The sequence below is a fragment of the Apis florea genome, unplaced genomic scaffold, assembly GCF_048593485.1.
Source record: "Apis florea isolate Af1SG1 unplaced genomic scaffold, ASM4859348v1 contig_3798_pilon, whole genome shotgun sequence".
Classification (NCBI taxonomy): domain Eukaryota; kingdom Metazoa; phylum Arthropoda; class Insecta; order Hymenoptera; family Apidae; genus Apis; species Apis florea.
The window spans coordinates 2656111-2683340 of record NW_028256860.1 but is presented as its reverse complement, the minus strand read 5'-3'; the positions used below and the strand labels follow the sequence as shown (position 1 = coordinate 2683340).

The 27230-nt window shown below is 38.3% G+C and overlaps 1 protein-coding gene across 4 annotated transcripts in view; it reads left to right on the top strand.

Annotated features, from left to right (window-relative positions):
- The first annotated feature begins 5507 nt into the window (after nt 1-5507).
- The window catches only part of Nrx-1 (neurexin 1), a 400360-nt gene continuing 378637 nt past the window's right edge, over nt 5508-27230 (top strand). For 3 of the 4 annotated variants that reach the window (XM_086915817.1, XM_086915818.1, XM_031915447.2), the window contains exon 1: nt 26764-26807. In XM_086915817.1, the coding sequence (XP_086771943.1) occupies nt 26787-26807 (21 nt within the window). In that variant the 5' untranslated portion in view covers nt 26764-26786. Of the gene's footprint in view, nt 6193-26759; nt 26808-27230 lie in introns of those variants that run through there. The other variant, XM_031915441.2, reaches the window with a different exon arrangement.

The window sequence follows — 27230 nt, the reverse complement described above, 5'->3', positions numbered from 1 at the left end:
TCACGAAAAACAAAGCTGTCCCTTGATTTTTACCTCCAGCAACAGCACCTCGATGACGTTTAAATAATTTTTTGTCGTGTTACATTTTATTATACTTTTTTGATTATAAATTATTTCTGAATTTTGAGTTTTCCTTTGATTGAAAATTAACAAAAGGACATTTCAATATTTGTCTTTTATTTGCAATGTGTATGTTTTATGACACGAGGAAAAGAAGCTATGATATACGCATCATCTGAAAATCGCCATCTTTTTCTCGATAATGAAATATTTAAAATTACTTTGCACGATCAAACGAGAGATAAAATACAATTCTTAAAAGAGGATTAATTTATATTCAGTTTCTTTAAATTTCACACAGACGTATATTTCAACAGAGAGAACATATATATATATATATATATATACTCAAGAGACAATTAATCTTTAAAATATCAGGTTAAATCAACGAGTCATATCTTACTAATATCTTTTATCCACGAAGACAATATTATAAATCCACCTAATTTCTCACAATTAATGGCGAGTCGTGGCAATAATGTAACGTAAACAACATTTTAATTTGGAAACAATGTCTCTCTCTCCAAAAGCCATTTAGATAACGAAATTCGGTCTTCAGGGCGAAATTCCTATCCGGTTGTACGCGAGGATTGGTCGCACGAGCTGCAAATAATTCTACCGTCATGTATATATTTTCGGGAAAATATAGGAAACTATGCTCGTAGATCGAGAACGAACTTTCTTTGGACGACTGAGCAAACGATATGTGGATCGAGTTTTCGATATCTCCGATCCCTGAATTTTTATAACAAAAAATTTATATCGATAAGACGTTACATCGAACCTGTTAATGCATTCGATACCTTTGGAAGATTAGAATTCTGGAGGCCAAAATAAAAGATATATATATATATATGTATAAAAAAAAAATTATAATTATAAATATTAAAGACAGATCTGATTGATAGATATAAAAGATTAAAACTCTGTTTCTTGTTACGAGGCAGTGACACAGTTCATAATTTAAGAATACTTTATTCGTTTCAATGTAATAAATAAGTGAGGAATCGGGGAGTAGTGTCGGTTAATAAATGATTGAAGGAATCATTTTCGGGGGAAAGAAGAAAACTTTCGTGCAGAAATTTTCATTTCATAAGTTTTCGCTGCTTGACAATCCGGTTTGCAGGGAATACCGACATTCCATTAATATTTAAATCGTCTTCGAAACGATCCGCAGCGGTCCCCGCGAGGCGAGGATGGAAATTATACGAGAACACCGAGGCGCTCTGTTTTACCACGCAACGATGAAAGTTTTCAAGAAAGAGTAGACTTTTCGGAAGTTGGGCGGGTACGATGATTGTTTAGAGGAGAGTGGAATAAGTGAAAGTATCACGCGAGAGTTGCTAATGGTCCATAGTAATTAGTAGGAGGTGAAACTTTCTTTTTGGCGCGGTACAGGTCGAAGAATGGAAAAATCTTTTTTACAATTAAATATAAGTCGCGTGCAAGAATGATGTCCACAGATTCTTATAGAAATTTTATAGAAAGTAAATTCGAAATAATATTAGAGTCTCTGATTAGTAATAATATAGAAGGAAATTGACAAGAGTCATCTTTCTGTGATATACTTTTTATCTAATAAGAGATGGCGTAATAATGCACGGATCGAAAGTGCAACGTAGGCAAGGAATCGGTTAGAGTTCGTTAAAGCCTGTTAAAATTGGTGATGGTCCATTGAAGATGGTTGAAAACTGGTGAAGAGAGAATCTCACAATAAATGAAAATTAATTTGAAAACGTAGATATAGAATAGATTTTGAATATCTTGAAATATCTAATTTTCCTTGAATTGAAAAATTGAAACCCAAATTCTTTAAATTCTCTTTTCCTCCACGAACACATTTTCCACGGGGAATCCTCGGCACGAAATTATCCTATAAATTTCACCTTGCCCCGGATAACGATTGTCAAACTTCCTTTGTTCCACGGTCGAAAAACCACCCGCTGAATCCACCAACCCCCCATCACCGTCACAGCGCTTAATTAACGCCGGATTCCTCTAATTGACACTCGATCCCCGACGACAACGATAACGATATCTCGGCAAATATTCCCCTCTCGATCTTCTTTTCAGGGTGGATCCACTCCTCGGCCATAAAAGAGAGAAGGGAAGGAGGGGAGAGGGTAAGAAGAACGACGGAAAGAACGACGTTGGCCATCTTGCCCGTTCGTGTTGTATCGTTCTCGCGGATCGCTGCCTTTCACGGGCTTGTGTGCCATGCTTTCTCAGCATCGCCGCCCTCCGTTGCCGGTGGTGGTGGTGGTGGACCTCGGTTTCCACCTTCCGCCAGACACCTACCATCCTTCCTCGAACCACCTTTGTACGGGCGCCTCTGCGGCTTTTCCCTCCCCTGTCTAACCACCCTTATTCGGACACTCGGTCGGTCTGGCTCTCTTCCATCACGTTTCCTCCCCATCGACCGTTTTTCCACCTCGTTTCAGAACTCGAATTATTGTGGCTCGCTCGGTTTCACCGAGGAATTTCGTCCTTGTTTATTTCGATGTTGCGCGAATCGATCGAAGGATTGGTGTCGATATACGGGCTCATCGATCGATTGGCTTTGATGCTTTTCATTCTTGCGCGAGAGATCTTTGATGAGATTGGTAAAAGGAAAATTATAATTTATCGCGAAGTGATTTACAAACGCGAGTGTCTTGAAAAGGATTGAAAATCGCGCTTGAAATATTCAAGAATATAATAATAATTCGATGAAATGGAAAGAAATTCATTTAGTTATATTTTATAATTAGAAATTATATACGTCAAACATTCGGCATGAATTATATATAACAATCGCTCAATTGTAATTAATTAACGAAATCGTATCTGGATTTCTATTACATTTTCGGGCTTCAATTTATTATGACGAATTTCTGAACGTTCCATTTTATTCATGTAGATACACACATCCGGACGAAAATGTACAAATAACGCATTGGTTTGTGGACACAAATTTGAAACGTTGAATTTCTTCCAGAGACAATGCCATTTCACGCTTCGTCGCAAAATTTGATATCCCTTCCTCTTTCAGCATTCAATTCCTTCCTCCTCCTCTTCTTCTTCAAGCACGATTCGATTTTAATTAGCCTTATCACCGAATTCATTCATATTTGATTCTTTGTAAAATTACCTACTTCTATCAATTTAGCTTTACGCTATAAAATCCTTTATCGATATAAAAATCCTCCTTTCGATAGAAAAAAGAAAAAGAAAAGAAATTCGAAAGAAAATTCACAAACGTTCTCCCTCGAATCTCGCGGATCAATCAACTCGGAGCAACGAACCCTCTCTCTTGTCCTGAGCACGTGCCAACGCGCGAAACACCAATAAATCCATCGTCATCGCGTTCATCCCCCGTAACCCCCGGCCAAACAAAGAAAGTCATGTGTCCGGCCAGGCAGTCATTGACCGAAGAGAAGCGCTTCTCGATCGTTCCATCCGGCAATTTTTCCAACCCGACCATTCTCTCCCCCTCGTCGTTTTTCCGCGAGCAATCTCGTTCCCATACATCGCCTATACCACCCTCTCCCTCCCTCTCGTCCCTTCGAGCAGGCTTCCTCGTCCAACCTCCGCCCTCGGGCATCGCCCCTCTTCGTCCCCCTTTCGAGGCGGGGCGCCTGCGCGGGGAAACGGCGCGAGGCGTCGGCGTGGTGCCGGGGGCGTCGCACCAACGTCGTCGGCCAACCGACCGACCGTCTCGACCGAGCGTTCTCCTCTCCGCCAGGCCAGTATCAAGCCGGGAGCCGTCGAGAGGGTTGATCCTCCACTCGTGCCACGCTCTTGCGAAACGCACGACACAAACGACGCATCGAACGACGCACCACGTCGCCCTCGCGGGTCTACCGTCGTGGCCACCACCAGTGGTGGTGCACAGTGGTGGTGCGCGGCTGAGCTCACCGCTCGGGTCGGATGAGAAAAATGGGGCGTACGCCGAGCCACGAGAGCCGGATCGATCGCGAAATAAACGTACGCTGGATGGACGACGACGTGGAGTAAGCTCACACTGGAAATCGAACGGGATATAGTATATTTGTAAGAAGCGAATAGTGGTGGATAATAGTGGTGGATGATCGGTTGTGCTTTTTATTTTACGGAGCGAGGCGCACGAGAAACGGTCCTGCGCGTGATCGAAGCGTGTGAATGATTCGACGGGTTTGCGAATGGCGAGTAGGCGACGTGCGTAGGTGAAAGTGGTCGTGTGTATTGGAAAGAAAGGAGAGAGAGAGAGAGAGGAGAGAGAGAGAGAGAGAGAGAGAGAGAGGAGAAAAAGGGGGTCGAGGTCGTGGTGGCATTACGTTTCGGGGAATGGTTCGAATGATTCGTTTTCGAAGGTGACGAATTTCCCTCTTCCTTCGAGGGAAATATAAAATATAATTTCTCTCTCTCTGTTTCGAGAGAAACCTCTGAGCGAGGAGGAAGCGGTGGGGCCAGGAATCGACCAAGTGGAGGTTGAGAAGTGGTTTGAAGAGACGGGGAAAGTGTGTCACCGACGTGGTGCGAGGCGCCTTAGGTTAGGTCGCTGCCTAGAGTGTATTGATGCGAAGCGACGATAGAATAACAAAGCCGCGCGTTAATCGTCGAATTTCCGAAGTGGCGCTCGATTTTGAAGGAGGGAGAGAACGGGATCTCGATCGAATTGAAATATCGTTCTCACTGGTTCTCGCTTCGTTCGACGTGGAGGATACAATCGTCCATACTTTCGGCATACACGTAGACATATACGAGAAGAAGATGATCTCGACGAGAAAGCAGCCGTCGTTGCACTCGGTCGATTTCATCGATCCATCGATTGTTGGAAAAGTGAATTCGTCGAGGTTAATCTAGTGCAGAGATCCTGTGCTGGGAAAGATTGGTGTATTTAACGTGATTGTGAAGTGATACTCGAGCCGGATCGAAGTGTGTGACACGAACGTGTGCACGCGGTTAAAAGAATCGGTTAAGTGGTTAAAGGTGATTACGTGTTCGATCGAATGAAAATAAATAATCGGAAAGCATATCATCGATTATATTCTGCCAAATTTTAACGCGTCTATATAGTTATTAATTTCTCTCTCGAATTAAATTTTTCTCGATTAAACTCCCACTTTCTAAAAATTTCCACCTTTTTTGGATTCTCTCGAATCCCCGCGAGACACGACGCGACGGACGGAACGAACGAGCACGTCACGACGCGACGACGACGACGACGACGACGACGAGGACGACGACGACCACGACAAGAATCGAGGAAAAGATCCCTGACAGACGTGTGTGCACGGTCACTCTCTCTTTCCGCCACCCACGCAGCGCGAGGCGCGTGCGCGCTCACGTGCGATCACAGCCGGTGCAACGTGGTGGCTGGCTGCCACTTCCAATCTCGCGACCGCTCGCGATCGAATCGAATGCCGAGATCCGATCTGACCGTCCTTGCACCCAAACGTTCTAGCATGTGACGCGACGAGGAGAAGAGGAAGGAAGGATCGAGGGTGCGCTCGAACAATCTCGAATGATCTAGCAGAGTAAGCGAGAACAAGTGAGGGGAAAACGATGGGTTGTTCGGGGAGAAAGGCGGGCGCGCTGTTCCTGGTGCTTGTACTGTTGAGCCAGGTGGCCATGTCGTTCGTGCTCGAGGGCTCGGCAACGAGTTACGCCCAGTTCAGGAAATGGAACGCCGGGCTGAACGGCACGCTCGAGTTCGAGTTCAAGACCGAGCAGGGGAACGGCCTGTTGCTGTACACCGACGACGGAGGCACCTACGACTTCTTCGAGGCGAAGCTGGTCGAGAGCGCGCTCAGATTGAGATACAATCTCGGGGGCGGCGCGCAGATCGTGACCGTCGGCCACGATCTGGGCGACGGCCACTGGCACAAGGTGCAGATCACCAGGTGCACGGAGAACACCACGTTGACCGTGGACGGGGTGAGCGCGGTCTCCACGTCACGTGGCAAGGAGTTCGAGTTCGGCAAGCTGGCCGGCAATTCTGACGTTTACGTGGGCGGGATGCCCAGCTGGTACAACAGCAAGCTCACCCTGCTCGCGCTGCCGAGCGTCATCTTCGAGCCGAGGTTCAACGGGCTGATCAGGAACCTGGTCTACGCCGATGGAGAGAACACCGTGCCGAGGAGGCAGGAAATGAAGAGCCGGGACGCCAAGGTAAATTTTATTTATCCTATGCGTGATGAGATTTCCAATTCGTATAAACAGTCGTTGCACAATGCATCGAGTAATTGAAATTATCACTTGATTATTGCGAATTTTTTTGAATGAAGCGAAGATTCGGCAAATTTATATCGGTAATCAGAGAGATTGTAATTTCCGTGTTGTTGTCTTGTTGTTAGGGATGACTCCACGAATTCTCGACCATCGGTCAAATAATAAAATGGCAGGAAACGGAGCGATCGATAGGAAGAGAGGGTAAAGTGGTGCAGGGACTCCCTTAACGGCCAGTTTATTTTTGGCTTCTTCCAAGTTCTTTCCGATTTCGGGGTAGGGAAGAAGAGTTGTAGGGTGTGTAGGGTGGAAGTAGAATAGAATTTTAATACGGACTTCTTTCACTTCTTGCTCAAACTGTTCTCCATAAATTCTTCTAATAATTCTTACTAATCCAACAAGTATGCAGAATACGTTTAATTCTTAAAAGGATTCTTACAATTGATTCTTTTTAACTGTTTATACCGTCGAAACGATTTTTTGAAATATTGGTAACTAGGTCACCAAAAATAGAGTTGTTAATTTGAAAGAAATTCACTTGCTTTCTATCATAACACAATATTTGCATGATCTAACAATAAAATAATATATTCAAATATTTAATAAAATTCATTTTACCGTAATAATACCATTTCATTACAAGAATCGTCGCGAAGAAACAATTTCTTTCATCATTCAGCTCGTGTGCACACCGTGTTGTAAATTATATCGTCTGTACGAAAGTGCTAAATATATATAAATCCATCGCTCGTGTGTACTCAAGAGAGAGAGAGAGAGAGAGAGAAATTTCATAACTCACGATATCCAACGTTACCAAGAATTTCTTTCGTCCACGTTAATCTGGGCCAGCCATCGCACAGACGTATTGTTACGCACGTTGCTGACACCATTTCGGTGCTTCATAACGCGAGACTCGTTTCAAAAAAGAAAAGGGGAAAAGGGAAAAATTGTAGAAAACAGAAAAAGAAAGGACATGGTTTTTTCGTTTTTTCTTTTTCTTTCTTTCTTTTTTTTTTTTTTGCAAGAGGTAAAACTAAAAATTCTCTTTCGCCCTTCTTTGCTTTCAGAAACGGGCTGTTGTTGTTTAATAATAGAGAAGAACGACGGGAAGGGGGAGGGGGGAAAGGGTTGTTAGCCTCGTTACATTAATCAAAAAGGCAAGGGTTGTTTTTCTTCTTACTCTTTCGGACGCAACCGGCTGCGTAAATCAACGATAAACTCCAAAAGTAATTTAACGTTTAACTGGATTTCCCAAGCGCACCTGTCTGAACCGCACGTGCTGCAACTACTTAGACGTGGAAGCGAGAGAGCGCTTATATTTCAAAGGATTTATAACGGATTTTAAAACATTTAAATGCAGGGGGAATGCTCGAAATTTTCCCTCCCGAATAATTGCAATTTTCTTCGAAAATTGGATAACAATTAGATCCGAATCATGCTCGAGATTAATTCGATAAAAAAAAAAAAAAATTGAAAACACCGAGACTCGTCGCAGAACGAAATTTACACGTACGATTATTATAAAAGGTAAAAAGTTCGTTTATCAACTATATGCAGTATTAATATCCAATTTATCTCATCCGATTCTTTGCAAAAACCTTTCATACGAAATTTTCCAAACTTATTCATTTTTTATATCTTTTTCCTTTTTGCTTCTTCCAATTTCACACCATGGATGCGTGACTTTCCATTCAAAACAATATTAATTTAGCAGTTGGCATTTCGTTTGAGCTCGTAGTAAACTCCGCCCCCTTTCCCTTCACGGAAATTTACTCCCCTGAATACTAATCTCAATCTCTTTTCACTTAATTCTTCTATTATTCGCGGCTATTCTAAAACTCCTTTGTTAAAAAAAAAAAAAGAAAAAAAAAAAAAAAAGATTTATATCTCCCACCTATAATAATTTCCTCATAGAAATATCACTTTCCATTCAACGGATAATATTAATTTAACGGTGGCTATTTCGCTCGCGATGAAAGCCACTTCCGAATACGAATGAAACTGAAGAACTGCTTTTTTTTCTTTTTTTCCTTCTCCATTCTCAGACTCTTCTCAGAGTCTGAGAGAAAAAAAAGGAAACCTCTTTCACGATAATAATTCCCCCATAAAAGTATCACACTTTCCATTCAACGATAATTTACCGCTCCGTTTTTTCGTTCAACTTCCACCCCCGCAGAATCCCTTCTTGGCAAGTTCAAAGGAGAAGCACAAGAGAAGCACAATTTCCACCACGTCGATAAATCCAAGTCGCATCCAGGCAGGTTTGTTGCGCGGAGAGAGTAGTGATCTAGGAAGAACGATAACGTCGCCACGAATTATACCGCGTTGACCAATCACTGACGGATATTCTCGATTTGTCTCCTTATCTAATCGTTCGCTGGCAGCGAACGAGCAGCATCGTTAAAATTCGAACGGTTCTGCGTAGATGACGAACAAGCGTGGACGCGTTCTTGGCATACGGCCACCACGAGAAAATACGAAACTGGGGCTGGAGGAAGGAACGAATCCTCGATTTCCTCTCTCCTCTCGCGTTATTAGCCGATGCAGGGTTTGGTAATTGTTTTTGGACGATTTTCGAATTTTATGTTATTCAATGATGGAAAAATTAGGGACGGTATACAATTTAAATACTTAATTCTCTGAATAAATTGCACTCGTTGTATGGAAAATGTATTCACGCGAAAAATAATTAATAAAATCTCTGATAAACGAAGAAGTTAATCTATTAGACCGACGATATCTAACTTATTATTATTTTTCAGTTTATTTCTCTATACTTTGCAATAAATTCTGACTTAGGAGAAACGTTAATAAATCTCGATATGCAAAAGAATCGTGAAGGAATAATCGTGGGATACGTATAGAACAAGTACATAACACACGCGACTTAACCTTAAATTTTAGAGCGGTCTCTCTCGAGTAATAAATCTTTCAGCCTGATAAAAATCTTAAGCTATCGCTTATCCGCCTTAATATCCGGACCCCGTAACACATCTTAATAACAAAAGGTCGATCTTCCAAGCCGATCTTCGATCCAATATCCCCCATAAATACCCATAATACTTCAACAGAAAAAGAAATGTTACTTCTCAAAGGGCCTCCCAAAATTCATAAACAAAATATATATTTATTTCATCAGCGATGAAAAAATCGTCAATTTATTTCAATACAATTCGATTCCTTATAAGTAAAGAAAGTACAGGATCACGACTGAGAAAAAGATCAAGAAGATCATCCATCAAAAAGAAAAAGAAAGATTACTTCTCAAAGAGTCTCAAATTCATAAACAATACCATCATATTTATTTCATCGGTGATGAAAAAATCGTCAATTTATTTCAATACAATTCGATTCCTTATAAGTAAAGAAAGTACAGGATCACGACTGAGAAAAAGATCAAGAAACATCTATCCAAAGGAAAAAAAAGATTACTTCTCAAATACATAAACAATACAATCATATTTATTTCATCATTGATGGAATTGTTTTTAAATACGATAATTTTCAATCGTCAATTTCTATTTGCTTCACTATACAGTTAGATTCTTCATAAGTAGAGAAAGCACAGGATCACGACAGAGGAAAGTAAGATCGAGATCCTTTCCACTTCGGTTCATGCGAGTTAATAAATAACCCGATCACTGGCTGGCGCGTATTCGTTATTACCAGCGATAATTGTTCCTAACGTGACATAAACGCGACGTGATAAGCTGCGACGGGTATAAAGTTAATGTATGCAACGCGCGACAGGCTATCAATTATGCCCGTTTCAACGATATCTTTTTTTTTTTTTTTTTCTTTCGAGGATCCTCCGCGTTATTGAACGGCCGATGTTTCATTCGCGTGGGATCGAAAGGAGCGCGAAAAAGACGATAAACGTGATTAATAGAGGAGGAAAGGATATCGTTGCCCGGAAAGATAAGTCCCTCCTCCGCCGGTTTCGACGTTGACTGATCGCCCCAGATTAATCGCCACTCCCAATACTCGCGAAACTTATTCCATTTTTCGACGCGGCAATTAGCGGTTCGCGATGTAATTATCCAGCGTGGTGGAGAGAGAGAGAGAGAGAGAGAGAGAGGAAGGACGGAGAGTAGAGAGGTTTGATTAATTTTCTTAATCCGATGCGATGCAATTAGCGCTACGTTACGTCTACTAGCGTTATTGGAATCCGACGATCCGAAAGAACACGAGTGTTATAATCAATCACGAGCAATTATCCACTACCCGGTAATAAACTTGATGAACTGAATTTATTTGGATGATAATTGAATCGAACCGATCGATTCCTTTCTTCCAGGAATCTTTCTTAAACAATAAAAAAGTATTATCGATGTATTCTAAAAGCCAGAACAAACACAAAAGTAAGAGCATCGCTTCTAAGTCGTCTGAATCGACTGGTTCTTACAAAATTTCCGTGGGTGAAAATGAAAATATCTATATTAAAAGTTCCAAGGCTAATAGGTCTGTACTATCAGTGTCACGCGTAGCGGACAATGGATCTATCAACGAGCGGACTATGATGGATGGATTTGTAGATTATGTGTCGATCAATAAGCGGGCGCGCAGCACGATGTATCGTATGGGATGCACGAAATTTACCTTTGAAGAGCGATTGATAAATGTTGTTTGCGTTTCTTATATACATTCGGGATAGTTATGTAGGGCACATACTGTTAATTCCTCCTATAATATGTCCCGATACAAGCCAGTAATTGAAACGTACTCCCTCGAATCGAGGATTATCACATATCGATTAGATTTCGCAGCGCGACTGTTACGACTCTTATTCTTGGAATAAATTGATCTGTGATTATTACAATTTCAACCCGCTTTTCCATTCAGAAAATGGACAAAATTTATTTACCATAACAAATTGAGAAAAATCTATATTTTACACACAATATGATTGCAATTAAAGCGATGGAAATAAATAATGCGCGTGTAATTGCATCGAAATACAAATTGGATTAAAATGTTAATTTTCTCGAAGTCGGTTATTTTGGTTCCAGTTAAAACTCGATCGTGTAAAAAAACTCAAATTTAGCGTAGATATCTATGCTTTCAAGTATGCAGAAGTAGAAGATAATTTTAAGAATTTAAAGTAACTGCTTTTTACACAGCAGATCGATAATTAACGAGTGTGCACAGGAGTGGTAAGTGTCCTTACCAGTGCAAGTAAGTGGATTATCGTTTAATGCTTGAATCTCCTAAATCCTTGATCCCCTCAAGATAAATTAGCTTTTTGAGGGTACTTTGCATGACGTGGTCGTATGACGATCATGAATATTCTTTATTTATTACTGAATTTTTAACCAGGGGAATACGAGATGGAAAATAGAAGACGTTTATACAACGAGTGCTATCATCAGAAAGGATTAAAGCGGAATTGACAATTTTAAATACTTTCGAAACGGGACGCTCGACGACGTGGAATATTGATTATTCGAGAAAGGGGGGCAAATTATATTTTTTCTCACGCGTTAAACGCCTCTTGTCAACCGTGTTCGAAAGCATTTTCCTCAAGTTGGAGAAATACACGCGGTGTAAGGGTGGGGAAGTATCGACAGAGCCGAGGGTGCGCGACACGCATTGCGTGCTTCGTTGATGCGTAAAACCGCGCGATAAGCTGAGTAAGTGGATGCCTAGTTTCGTTTAATTCGTGTAACACCAGGGATTATTTTTATTTTCGAGAACATTTAGTTTTAATTATATTCCAGTGTCGAGAAATTTTTATAGTTTAAAGTAACAATGTTTTTATTTTTAAGATAATAAAATGGACGAATGTTCCACTTGTGAATACGCGATAACAGTTATTTTAAGAGGATTGGTATTCAGTTTTTAATGGAAATATTATCGAAATATGCAAAGGGAAGTATCCAAATTGTTATTTCGATACGTCTTATTTTAATTTGGAATGAAATTTATTCCACTCTTGTATATGCATATTTATTAATTATTAGCATACAGATTCGGTATGCAAATATTTCGTGTCATTGTGAAATCAATTATATTAAAGAGTTTTTCTTACTAGCAATCACATAACGATATTTTTATTCGATTCATTGTTTCTTGAAATTAATTTCTTGAATTTTTGTGATTACAAACGTAATCTACGTAATAACAAAAAAAAAAAAGATAATATCATTTTATTAAAAAAGATTATTAATCCGTAAATTATTCCGTTAAAAGTAAGCAGTTTTGATAAATAAGCAGAACGTATCTCTTTTTATTTTTCCTTTTCCTTTTCATTCCATTCAATTATCGGTTTTTCATAAAATAAAATCGACGATCCGAATGGATCGTGTGTACTTAAAACGAGCAACAATATCGTCACAGGTAATCTGCTTCGTTAACACGTCCGACGCGACGCCAAAAATTGAAGGAGGTCCCCGGTGGCGGTGGATATTGGTTTTTGATAAGCACGGAAAGCACAGAATTGCGAGAAATGCAATTCGAAACAGTTGCGACACGTAAGAAAAGTCTTTTCTCTCTCCAAAGACGATATTAAATAATATTCCTTCAACAAATAAGAGAATTTAATAAAATTTTAGTATTTAACGACAAGTTGCACTTAGATCGTTTTTTTAAAATTAAAATCGCGATGCTCTAATGGAAATCATTATTTATTCGCTATCGATTTGTCGAATCACGTCACGATCCTCCCTTTTTATTTTTATACTCTCTATTTACCTTTGTATCGTAATAATTTATCGCGTGATCCACGACAAAAACGAACGCAATATCGCGTGATCAATATGCGTAATCCTCCGCGTTGAAGAGCCGCTCGAAATTTCCACGAATTTCGCCACGAAAGTATATTTATAGTCTTTTCGAGCCACCTCAATGTTTCCTCAGGTCCATAGTTGCGCGGCAGCTTTTCGATAAAATCTATTTACCCTTGTGACACTTTCCTGGATATTCGCCGCTATTAACGCCGTTGCTGCATATTTTACACGCGTTCCCATTGTTTCCAACGAGATAATGGAGGGGAGGGGCGGGGACCAAAACCTTTATAACTTTAAGTATTCATCGTTTGTCGAAAACCAAGCTTGTGCATATAATGGAGCACGATGATTAATATCATCGTTTCATTGTTATACGTTTTTCGTTGATGAACTTCATCATCGGCTTGACCCCCTCCGTTCAATATTTCCATACACGGCTGCTCCGTTTCGAACCGAGGATTCGAACCGAAATAAATTATGTGTACGCACGAACGTAATTCGAGTGAAATTTTTATTCCGTTCCGCGCGTTGTTCAAATAATTATCATCGCCGAATTATTAATAATAATACCGTTTGAAAGAGTAAACTATTTTAACATTTCACGTGTTTCGGTTATTTTCGACGGTTATAATACTCTGGCAACTCTGGCTGGCTATGTAAATAAAATCTTTCCTTGAATATTTTAGGTCAATGCTTGCAACAGTACTTTTAAAATGTTCATGATAGAGTGCCGCTCTGACGTCAATTTTTTTTGGGGTCAGAGAATATGATGTTTCCCGAGCAATATATGTGAAAGAGGTCATGTTACCACGTACCACACTGAGTATTGACTACACGTTAAAAAAATACTTGCCATTGAAACCTGATGCAATAACTATTCACGTCTCAGTGAAGTAAAAAATTGCTCGTTAGTTAAAAAAAAAAAATACTTTGCATTACGTTACACGTTCGATACTAATTTTAAGTATAAGGGGGAAAAAAAAATCAAAGCTTTCACAAACTCAACAAAGAGAATAAAACTGAGAATAAAACTGAAGAGTATAATAATAATAATAGTAATGGTCTGTAACCGAGCTCAATTATAACACGAAGAGAAACATCTTTTCCGTCGTGTAATCGTCGAAAAGGCGTTCTATCACGAAAAACTAATTAAATTCAGCCGAGGGAGGAGAACGTTTACCAGTCGATGAAAGTGCTCCCTTCGAGTCAAATACCTCGGCCAACTCCCGCCGAAGTTTCGCCACGGCGAGAAGGAGGTTGAAACGGTTTGTCATTATGAAAAGCAATTTCATGCCAATCTAATTACAAACCCAGACATCGCGGTTGCTCCGTTCACAGAGCTATGTATTTGCGTTTTAATGCGTGCATCGGCCCTGCAAAGCGTCCTCCATTCCCATTCGATGCTTGCCCGAGCGGCGATTCACAGGCGAAATCAAGGAACACCGATCCCCTTTTTAATCGATTGAACGTCAAGGATGGCGCTAATTAATTAGTGATTCGTTAGTATTTAGAATGAGCTCGAAATTTTCTAATTTACAGAATTTTTGATAACAGTTTGGACAGTCCCTTTCGACGAAATTCAAGAAGAGTTAGGGAAAGGAAACTCGAAGTGTATCGTTGCAGACATAAAAAATCCACCATTAAGTAAAATTATATCTTGGAAAAAAAAAAAAAGGATTTTGATTTGCTGCTAACAAGCTCTTTGTCGATTCGATACGTCGGCAATGATAATTGGAGGATTAAAGTAAGAATTTCTAACGAGACAATTAGAATCATCCACAATTTTCAATGTTTTCAAAATAAAATTTAAACGATTGAACGAAATTTAATTTCATTATTCACAATTTTAATTACACCATAACAATGACTTTTACTATGTGTATACTGCATATTCACTTTTTTTTGTTGAAATTCAAGTTTTCACATAAGCAATAACAAATAGTTGTTGTCTTATTATACGAAAAACCACATTTAGCCACTCAATAAATTTATAATATAAAAAGCAACACATTCTATGCAAAAGATTTAACAAAATACCTCCTACGTCCGTCCAAAAATTATTCCTATCATAGAAAAAAAAAAAAAAAAAAGAAAAAAGAAAAAATTAAAAAAGGCGAGACGCTCGAATAAAATTCGCCACGATTTTTCTCTAATTTTCCGATGGAACGTAAAAAAGGGCGGGAATTTTGAACAGCAGTGCACAGAGACGGACGAGTTACGAGCATTGGAGAAACGATGTTCGGTTTTGTCGGCGGTTCCCCGAACAGGCCAGGCCGCGGTCACCGCGCGGAAGAGTGGGAATGCTTTCCGCTTCCGGCGAAATTCCCGCCATATTCCCAAAGCGCACCGCTTCCGGATCGGTGTAATTTTCACTATCGTCTCCAGCCTTCGAGAAACGATCGAAATTGACCACGATGACTGATCTCGATGATCGACGAAATAAATCTGCTTTGTTGCAGATTAAGTTTTATATCTCTCTGTTTTATTGTTACATAGATTAGAAATATTTTTGCGAGAATTTCGTCCGTTTTTCTATAGAATGGGAAAATGGTAGTTGCATGGTGAAATTGAAGTGTAAAATATAATGGAAATAAATATGGGGAGAAATAAATTATGCACGAATATAGAAAATCATCTAAGCAGAATTTTGAAAATATTTGATGAAATTCAATTCAATTTGTTATTTCAAAGGGAAACATATGACGATTATAGTTTCCCTTCTCGATTTTATTTGACAAGGGGAGGAACAAGAAAATGGTCTAGGAAGAAGTGGGAATGAAGAAGAGGAGAGGTCTTGGCACTTTCCAAAGTTAGTGGTCAATTAACACTTGGTTAGCAGTCAATCGTGAAACAGAATCATTACACTTCCAAAGTCCGCCGTCTTAGAAGCAATCAAGCTTTGAATATTCTCAACTCAGTTCGCCCAGCTTCTAAAGCATAGTCGACTTTAGCCAGCTAGCAATTAAATTCAGAACTTTCAACATTTGGACAAATGTTAATTAATTGTAATACACCTTCTTTGTTGTTTGCTAAAATGAAATGTGCTAAAGCAGAAGCAGTTTTCAACATTTCCTAGGGAATTTCTTGCGTAATTTATTAGAAAATTTCACGAGAACAAATTCGCAAGAGTACGAAACTACTGAAATGATAAATTCAAGATGACCTACATTTAATTTTAAAAAACAATTTCAAATTTTCGTATGATATTTAATAATATAATGTCAAAGGTTAAGTATATATCTTTGTAAAAGATACATATTCTTGAGAAAAGGATAGAACACGATTCAACTCTTTAGAAACCGAGAGAGATAAATTATAAGATAATTTTTACACATAATACTACAAATAATTAAAGAGACTATATTCCACATTTGCTTAAATTTCATTTCTTATCGAGTCTGAATAAGCATATAATCATTAAAATGATTATTATTTACGTAATAAAAATTCTTATATCTCAACTATAGCATTATCTGTAATAAAATAGAGATTCAAGAGAATTATACCAATCGATAATCAATTACCATTTATTTTCAATCGAGAACGAAAATCAGACAAAGTTTATAAAGTCTCTAAAGGAAACTATAATAAAAATTTTCAACGTTCTAGCAGCACGTGAATAGTAAATATTCCCAGAACACGTGCCGTGATCGTAAAAACCGAAGGAGAAGGAGGAGAAAATTGTGTGTATGGAAAATTCTCGTTGCAAGAAGGACAGACAATCGGTGTTTCGTACGAGAAACTAAAAAAACTCGTTTTTTTTACGACATCCTCGTCTCGTGCTTCGAATAGCAATTTCACGGATAAAATACAATCGGAGAGGAAATATTTTCTCATCTTAAAAACAGATGTTTGACAAATGTTCGCGTGGAAACCTGGATGCGCTTTGGATATCGATTGCTCTCGCGCCTTTCTCGTTCAACAGAGGGGAACGCTTTTTTCCGATCCACGTTACACTTATCCACCCCTTTCTCTCGCCTCTTGCACCCTGTCACGAGTATTCTGGCCAGAGTTTTTGGGGTTAATGACGTTTTCGCGATACTTTTACCCCCCTCTCGAGATCGAATGCAAATATTTTTACGCACGCGTGGAATTAAAATAATACAACATAAATGCAGCATGCATGCCTGATCTTCAAATTTTCTCGTCACCATTTATCATCTTTTACTAAAAGTTTCGCCTCTCGAAGAAAAGGTTGGGCTAAAAAATGAACGAATTGCAAAATGATATCAAACGTTTCCTTCTAATTCCCTTCCGCTTCCGGTTTTATCGAGAGAATAAAGGTTGACAGAGAGAACGGCCCTTTTATGAATTATCCGAATCGATGAATAATTCAACGATGTTTACAGAGCGGAACTATTTATCCCGGCCGAAGTTCACGTCGAAGTTCGAGAAGCTGTCTCCGCTGTGGAGAGACGAAAGGCTCGAAAAAGACGCGAGAGTAAGCTGGCATCCTGGCTCGAGGTTTTTAGAATATTTATGACTACGAAACTATCCCTTGGAACAGTTTTTATCGAACCAACCCCTCTCGAAGCAACGCGCCAGCCTCGCCTTATCGTTGTTATCGTCACGACTTCCGCGGGGGAGCTGCAGATTTTCTTCAGGATCTTCTCTTGCCAACTTTGGGCAAGAGTTTGCACAGTCGACTTCCGCCAGTCGAAATCGAGCCACTGTTATTCTTGGACGATAACTTTGCGATTCTCTTTAACGAGCCCTCCTTTCTTCGCTCTTCCTCAAACTTGTGTTATTCCTTTTATGTGATTGGTCACCGCGATTTCGATTTTTGGAATATAAATATTTCGTTTGTACGATCAATGTTCCGGCATTTTTTCCATTCGAATCGATACGAAAGAGACGCGTTCGAGGAATTGGATACGATTTCTTTTCACTTTACGTTGGAACGAGTTACGAAATAAGCCGGCCATTTCTCCTCGAGGAAAAGGAAGAATCGATTCTCCTCCGCGGAAGAACTAAAACCGAGAATAAATTACCCGAACGTTTCTTCTTCCCTCCCATTACTTTCGTCGCAGTATGAAACGAAAAGGGGAGAGAATTTCCAGTATCTGATCGAATGTCGAGATGACATCCAGTCGTTCGAACGCGAGCGAGCAAAGTTCCGCCGCGTTCTTTTCGAGAAGAAGAAGAAGAGAAGAGAAGGCGGAAGCGCACCACCACGATGGTACGTGTGCGAAGAAAATGTCCAGAAGTGGAAGTCTGGCCTCGAGTCTGCCATCGAGTCCCCTTTCAAACGATACCTTATACCCTCCTTTCTTCGTTTCTTACATCCTCAACTCGAGTCCCCCAACGTTCTTCGTCTTGCCTCCGGCGGCATGACTTCCACTCACCACCGACATAATAGGAATTTAATACCTGGTAGCCTCGCCGGCTGAACGAAAGGCAAGCAACGCCAGCCGCCAGATTATTTATAAAATCATTGATTTCTCTCGATACACACATCCCACCCCCATTTTCCTCTGAACCTGACGCGCGCTTCACTTCATCACTCCTCGACTTCTTCTTCTTCTGGCTCAGTTTCTCCTCTTCTGCAGCCTCTTATTCTTCTTTTTCTTCTTCTGGCTCAGTTTCTCCTCTTCTGCAGCCTCTTCCTTCTCCTCTTCTTCTTTTTCTGACTCAATTTCTGCTCCTTTTCTTCTTCTTCTGGTTCAATTTCTCCTCTTCTGAAGCCTCTTTCTCCTCCTCTTCTTCTTCTTCTGGCTCAGTTTCTCCTCTTCTGAAGCCTCTTTCTCCTCCTCTTCTTCTTTTTCTGGCTCAGTTTCTCCTCTTCTGCAGCCTCTTCTTCTCTCCTCTTCTTTTTCTGACTCAATTTCTCCTCCTCTTCTTCTTCTTCTGGTTCAATTTCTCCTCTTCTGAAGCCTCTTTCTCCTCCTCTTCTTCTTCTTCTGGCTCAGTTTCTCCTCTTCTGCAGCCTATTCTTCTTTTTCTTCTTCTTCTTCTGGCTCAGTTTCTCCTCTTCTGCAGCCTCTTCTTTTTCTTCTTCTGGCTCAATTTCTCCTCCTCTTCTTTTTCTTCTTCAGGCTCTTCTACAGCTTTCGTCTCTTCTACAGCTTCTTCTTCTTTTCTTTTTATTCTCCCCCGTTAGACGACGGCGAGGATGTTGTGCAACGAGCAGAAGCAGCCGTCGAGAATCTCGAACGTTAAAGCAGCTCCAGTGGCTGGGTCCCCGGAGAAATTCGATAAATTCGGTGCCCAGGGCTCTCTCTCTCTTGCTACTCGATCGCGTAATTCGACGTGAGAAAGGCGACGGGGTAGGAAAAATGAGGAGCGATGCTGATATCGACGAACCTGGCCGGCTAGATATTACTGCTGTAAATTTCGAAATACGGATATACACCTCCTCGGTGCGCATCGTGTTTTCAAATTTGTCGTGGATGTTAACAATGCTGATTCAATCTTGAGAACATTCTTCTAGACGGATATTCGTTCGTATAATTTTGGAATTTAGAAAAATGTAGAGAAATAATAATAATTAAATCGAATAATCAATGCGTTTTGTGTTTGCGTGAATACTTTTTTTAGCGTGTCTTTCTTTCAATTTATCGATCAGAACAAGAATTAAATAACGTTCGTATCACAGTTATTATCCATGTGAAACGATTTGTAATATTTATGTCGCATCATGTAATCCTTTTTTGAATGGAAATGAGTGAGAATTGGGATAATGTAACGCGTCTCGTTCAAAAGACCGACTTACTCGGATCGTCGTGTATCATCTCTTTGATGTGGCGAAAAAAAAGAAAAAAAAATTAACAAACGACAGATTGATATTTATGAGGCATGACTCGTCACAATGCTGTGACACGATGTTTCCTGTCCATATCGATGCTCAACAATGATAGATTGAAGACACGATGATATATATATATATATATAACAAGTATAAACCATCTTTACCAACGTGTATCGAAACCTCTGTTTAGATCGAATACACAGCGAATAGAGGCACAGAAAATCGCATTATGCTCGTATCATCGAATGACACGCAACACGTAGCACGATACGCAGATAAGAAACAAGTGGATACTCAATTTTACGTGACATTTATGTACAGTCGGGCCTCGATATAACTCTATACGTGTATAGGAATGAAATTTTGTTCGCTCTCTTCGAAAATTTTTAAGAATAAAATTTATCTTGATTATCGTGCAATCATTTGATATTGTCTCCTCCTTTTTTTTTTTTTTTTAAATTCTAGAATTGTCTCAAATAAGATAAATTTATTTCTTCGCTCTTTGAATATGTAAATAACATTTTTTCATATCGATCTTATTCATTACAAATTGGAATTTCATTATCCGTAAAAATATGTGAAATTTCTTACTTCTTAAATCTCTGTGACTCGATGAACAAATAAGATAAACAAACCGAAAAAAATATCGATTTTAATAGCTCATTAAATGGATAAATCGATCATTTTATTCAACACGGTTCGTTAGCCGAAGACCAGCCTACAGAAAGAGTCCTTAGACCTCGAACAATCGGTTCTCCTTTTCTTACAAAGGATACTCCCTCGCTCTTTTCTTGGATCCGAAGGAAAAAGACTTTGCCCATCGATGATTAAGTCGTCCCTCGAGTTTTATCCTCGAAGGGTGGCTCGAACCATCCCCCTGTCCTTCTCCTTCTCGGGCCAACCTTACGGAGAGAGGCTGGCTTTATCTTCGATCGTACTTTCGCGCCGCTGCGGTCTCGTTTGCGCAAAGTCGAGCGAGATAATCGATACGTCTTCGTCTACTCTCGCCACCTGGACCGTCGTCGAGATGCTATTTCTTTCTTTCTTTCTCTTTTTCCTTTTTTCGCCCCTCTCCTTTATACCTCTTCCAAACGATTCCTTTTATCGAGCCACTTGCATCACCGTCTTTCGATCGCTTGTTTGTCCATCCGTTTGTTACCACCGGATTCCACGATTCGGATAATCCGAACGAGGTGGAAATCCATTTTCTTTCACGGTTCACCCTCCGCGGAACAGTTTGTCTCGTAATCGTATTTTTTTACGAAAGCTTTGTACGTAATTCTTAAAAGGAAATTTCGAAAGGATATTGGATCAATTTGAATTTGTTTGATTGAATATGGATCTCTCGATTATGCGTGGTATCGATATGACTTTTAATGGGAAACGTGTTTACGATACTGTTTTATTTGGCAATTATTTCGAAGTTATATGAAAATTAAAAAAAAAAAGAAAAGGATACTTAGAGACTTATACTAATCACTTTCTAAAAGATACATATCTGATTTTAATTTTTTTTAAAGAACAAGTTTTTTTTTGATCGAAATATTTCGTTTATACGAAACTATGCAAAGTAAGAGAGAATAAAGAAGATTTTCTACGATACGTTCATTTTTCAATCCAAAGAAATTCATTTTGGAATCAACAAGACTTGGAATCATAAATATCAAGCCTGGAGAGCAGGAACCATAAATTTTCGCGAAACATCTCGAGCATCCTTCGCTTCAAACAGCTTCTCCCCTTCTAGATTTTGCAAATCTTTATCGCCTATCCCGCGCATATTCGTTATAGAAAAAAAAGAAGAAAAATATATTCCGAACGATCGATCCATAAAAATCCTTCAAAAAGCCTTCCTACCCAGTATTCCTTTTCAATTTTCCTCTCGTATCGAGGATTTTACTTACAAGGGATAAAAGTTTCTAGGAGGAGGAGGGTTTCTAGGGGCGCAAAATTGCACGCTTGACTTTTCGTCGAAATGTAAACCTAATAATGGAAATACGAGTAGTGGTCGAAAGGACATTTCGAAACATTTCGCAATTTCGAGGTTCCTATTCGACGTCCGCCATAAACCACCAAGTATTAAAGCCCCCCTCCTCGTGAGTTTCGAAACGATTCGAAATACACTATTCGGTTTAAGTACCGTGCATCCTCCTTTCCCGTGCAATAGAAAGCTCTTAAACACGTATACACGCGATCTCCACGTTTGATTTATATAAGTACTTGACTCGTTCTACTCCTTCGAATGGAATGCCTTTCGAAAGGCAGGAAACTCGATAAAGCGACGTCGTTATAAAATAGTTTATAAAACGCTTGGCTGGTTGAATCGATGATTCCAAAAAAGCAATTCCTTTTTTCCTTTCTCTCTCTCTCTCTCTTTTTTTTTTCAATCGAAACGAATGGCTTTAAGTTTAGAGACGTTTTTCTAAAAATTTGGTGCATTTTTTCCCTCTTTTTCTCTAAGTTTTGCACTCGGCCAGGACAAGTAATCTCCTCATCGGGCTACAGGTCACGTTTCGCAAATCCTTGACATTTCAAGGCAACAATGCTCAAGTGTTTTCGTATCAGTCGGGTTATAGCTCGAGGCAACGATTTCAAATTCTTGGTAAATGCAAGGACAAATGCGACAAGATGTTCGGTAAGCATCTGTTATTTAATTTAATTCTTGCATTTGGGTCAAAGAAGAATAATCAGTTAAGAGAGATGATATCTTTCTTCGTAACGAAGATCATTTAAGCAGTGAATTGGAAATAAATGTTGATATCGAATTTGTGACAGTGTCAAAGAGATATTAACAAGATTATTTAATAAATTTTTTATTTATAATTTGCCCGTTGCACGTGTCATCCCTGACCTATCTCCTATAAAGCTTTCAAGCTTCCTTTGCAACTTCCTTTCTACAAAAAAGATGATATCTCTGTGTTTATTTTTCACACACATATCTATTATTCATTGATAACATTTTATCAATTAAAATTATCACGAATTAATTTTGATTCAATGATAGAATCCAATATCGATAATTATATAGTTTTTCAAAATTTTTAAGTAATTCAAAAGCGGATTTATTCATTAATTCGCTCAGAATCTGTTTTGCAACGATGAATAAAAAGTCGACCATCTATCTAAAGAAGATGCTAAATATTTTATCGACGATTTTTTCTCAAAAGCAATCTTCTCGCAAGCTATACTTTCTGGTGAAGTTTAAGCATATTGCATCGATAGTTAAATTATCCTGAATTTTCAATAATTGTTTGCTATTATGCTAACCACTTAATACGACAAGATTCTTAAATAAATATTTATTTTGATACGATTATCGTTTACGATTATTTAATATTTAAATGTATATATAAGGATGAAAATAAGGTATTTGTATGCACAAAAATTGCGCGTATACAAAACGAAAGAAAAAAAATTTACACATCGTGTCAAAGTACAAAAGAATATTTAAATAATAGATGATACACATGCACAAAGACCATTTGTTAATAATAAAATAAACTCTCATAGAATCTAACGACAAATATTTTTAAAATGAATAGTAATGAAAACAAAAATACATGAATGAATGAATATGAATAAAGTGGTAAACAATATATCCTATTCTATCGAAGATTAATTTTTTCCTTTTGAAATTGGAAAACTATTTGAAAGATATAAGAATTAAATGGAACAACTCTTAACTCTTAATCTTATTAATCTTATTGATATATACAAGCCAAACAAATTTCTCCCAGAGAGTCAGAGAATTTATTTAGTTTCAAAGTACGTATGTGGTTACGTAAATTTCTTTTTTTTTTTTCGAGAATATCGCGTTTGGGAATCGGTAATAAATTAATAATCCCGTAATTTGTTCAGAAATTGCGACGAGTCCATCCCAAAAACAAGATTATTAAACAAAAACCGGTTAAAATTGTCCGTCGATCGATTCGTCGACAATTCCCATATATTTCGACTTATAATTCGAAAAAAGAAAAAAAAAGGTTGAAACGATTGCGAATCAGTCGCGATAAAGAGGGAATTTCGTTAAAATTTTTATAACAATTTTGGAGAGGATATTAGATTTGCCTTTGTCGAAAATTTTCCACGCACGGGATACATCCAATTGGCCTTAATCCGACATTTGACTCCGGTGATGGAATTCGGCCAACTTCTCTCCTCTCCTTCGTCTACCACCAGGTTTTTCGGATTGTCGGGCTACGAATTTCGGGCAAAACAAAAAGATCGGGCGAGCGCGGATTGTGTAAGCGGATTTCGCGTCCCGGAATCCGCGTCCACGTGAAGGGGGTAAAATTGAAATTGGACATTTTTTCCGCAGGGGAGGGGAATTAAATTGGTACGAAGATGAAAGTTTTCGATAAGCTCTCGACACCGCGCTGTTATTTTAAATAATCCTCTCGCGGAGGGGACCATGAAATTGACTGTGCACGGATTATGCTTCCGGAAGCCTTTTACCTTGGCCTCTCCTCCCCTCCACCCATGATGGAAGGATCAAACGAATCGTAATAGTTGACCAACGTTGAGCAACGTGGACACGGGTCGCTTATCTCGTATCAACCTATTCATATTTGTCGTGGCGAATGAGAAGATTGCGAGTGGAAGAGAGATTGCATAAATTAAAAAATTCATACTTTTTAATCGATCGAAAGTTTGGATACGTTATCGAAGAATTACTTTTTCGTTCTCGTTATATTATTTTTTTTGTGTCGTCCAATAAAATTAGGGTAAAGAGATGCTTTTTCTTTTTTTATAAGAAGGAACGAGATTTCTCGTTTATAAATCGAAAAATTGAGAGAATTTTCGAGAAAATTATAAACAATTGTTTTCTGATTCTAATTAAATATTATATAATTGTCGTTCGATATTTTATTACTCTCGATTTATATATATAGAATTATAAAAATCGATGTTCTAATTTACGATACACTCTATATATAAGGCTTTTTATAATTCGTTATATAATAACTTCATTCGAGACACGAGATATATATATTACGAAATTAAAAGACTGTTTAAAGCAATCAACATAAAGATATCTCGAATTTTGACCAAAGGATAACTCTTTTGAGACCACGGTTATTACACTTCCCTCGCCTTGAATGTGCTTTTTAAAAATGTCGTATATATTTATTAGTCGTATAAGATATACAACTTGTGATAAGCTCAACATTGGACAACTAGTTTACAGCAGCTAAAGCTCGTCTTTGTGACGTGACTTGCCTTCCATAACGTGGAGCATTATGTGGGGTAGGGATAATCCAAGTAGTACTTTTGTAATGGATGTATTATAAAAAGAATTTATGGATTACAGACACGCTTCGATCGTGGATATTCTATACAAGATGTATAACGACGCATTCCCGAACGAAATAAATAATTTATCGAATGATATAGTTCCAACAACGATAACGTATTTTCTATACATTTTTATAATGTTATTGTTGGCGTGAATTATTAAATTTTTGGAGAACAAGCGAAGATACGATATAGTCGAAATTTATCGATTTGGAATTTTAAAATATTGCACAAAAGTGCAATTTAAATTTTGTTAGAACAAAGATAAAAATTTCTTAATTGATATGTACGTCGAAAGACAATTTACATTGTTCAAATCTTGCTATGAATCGAGTAATTAATAATCGAAAAATGATACGACAGAAGAAAATGTTATTACGTTAAATTAAAATAGTAAAATAAAATCAATTTTAGATCTCTGGAAAAAAAGAAAGATACATTAATCCGTAGCAATTTTTCATTTTCATTATAAATCAAGAACTAAAATCCTAATATTTCAATATCTTATCGCATTAAAAAATCTGTTATTAATAAAAATTAACGAAAGGATGTAAAAAAGAAAAAAAGTTTATACGAAGAAAAATAAAACTGAATGTTTACAAAGGTTTATAATATCTAAACCAATAATTAATCAATGAAACTAATCTCGTAATACGATGATTTAGCCTGAAAGAATGCGACTTATATTATCACGTACACCAGAGACATGATAGACATGTACACGGAAGAAGGAAAACGGTTGAGGTGGAAAAGGATTCCCCAAAATCGCATTGTAAGCTCTTTGAAGTTATCCCTTCTTCTATCTCAAGATGCGAAGCGTGGAAGATCGGATAATCTTTTTTCATGGGATCGTATATCTTTGCCGGGTAATAGCTATAGCGTGATACAAAATATGGTTGGGGTATTGACATGAAAAATTCTTTCGACATTTCCAAGAGGAACTATCTTGAAATTCTTTTGCGAGACAAGACTGATTGTACGAGTATGGAAATTATTTTGCGATGGAAATGGAAAGTTCTATACAAAATTAATCAATGTCGGAATTTACAAAGTAATTCTGGATATTTTATATTTAGGTGTGTTATATGTTTCAAAACTGATAGGTGTTTATAAAAGAAAATAAATTGTTTGATCGCATTACGAAATTGCAATTGAAAAGTTAATGAAGGAACTATTTTTTTTTTTATTATTTTTCCATAACTTGAATATAAAAGAAGAATATTGAAAAGAAATTTAGAAAAATGTTTAATTATTATTCATAACGATAAGCTAAAAACTTGTAATTTTTTTTCTTTTAACAAATACAATTTAGATATAAGAATTATCTTCTTTTTAAACCAAAATGGAGAAGGAACAGTATTCATTACGAATTTATATTGTCTCGATCATTTAATATCGGACAACGAAATTGAAACAACGCAATTTTTGACGATAGTAAATTCCTCTTCGTTAATTAAAAGGTTAAACAATTAAATCAATATTTCTGTTTTGATATTTAATATTTTCACTTTTATCAATATTTATAAAAGTTACTGCATTGAATATAACAAGATAATTATTACTCGAATACGAATATTCGATAGCAAAATAATTTTTACATAAAACCAACTACCCAAATAATTTATCGTTCTCTGCAAATAAACCTGACAAAAACATTCGTTTTCATAATATTCTACAATATTTATTCGATCGTTTCTCCTCTATGCTCCATCGAAACTAATATACGTTCATTTTTCTTGTTTCAGTGTGGTGGATTTGCATGCGTGGAGAACATGAAGCGCAAATCGGCGAGGGTAAGTGGAAGAAAAGATCTTTCTTCGAAATGCTTCGCAAAGAAGCGAGCTATGGAAATTAGATTTCAAAGGTCGCGCGCGATAGACAACAACCCTTCTTATTCCGTTTCCCTTCTCGCGCGCGAAAGAAGCTTGAATTTGTGGGTATTCAGACGTCTTATGTAATCAAATTACTCGAATCCAATTAATAGAGTCTCGATAACGCGACGACACGCACCTCTCGAACTTCATTCCGCACACGTACACGTACACACACACACACACAGAGGAGCGTGTTGCAACACGGACGGCGCGTAATTAACCGCGCATTCGATGCATGTATGCAGAAACAGCGCGTTGTTTGCGAATAGCAATTCGGCGGGTACGGGATTGAATGTAACACGTGGAATGTGCACGGTATCGGCCCTCGTCTTACGGGTCTAT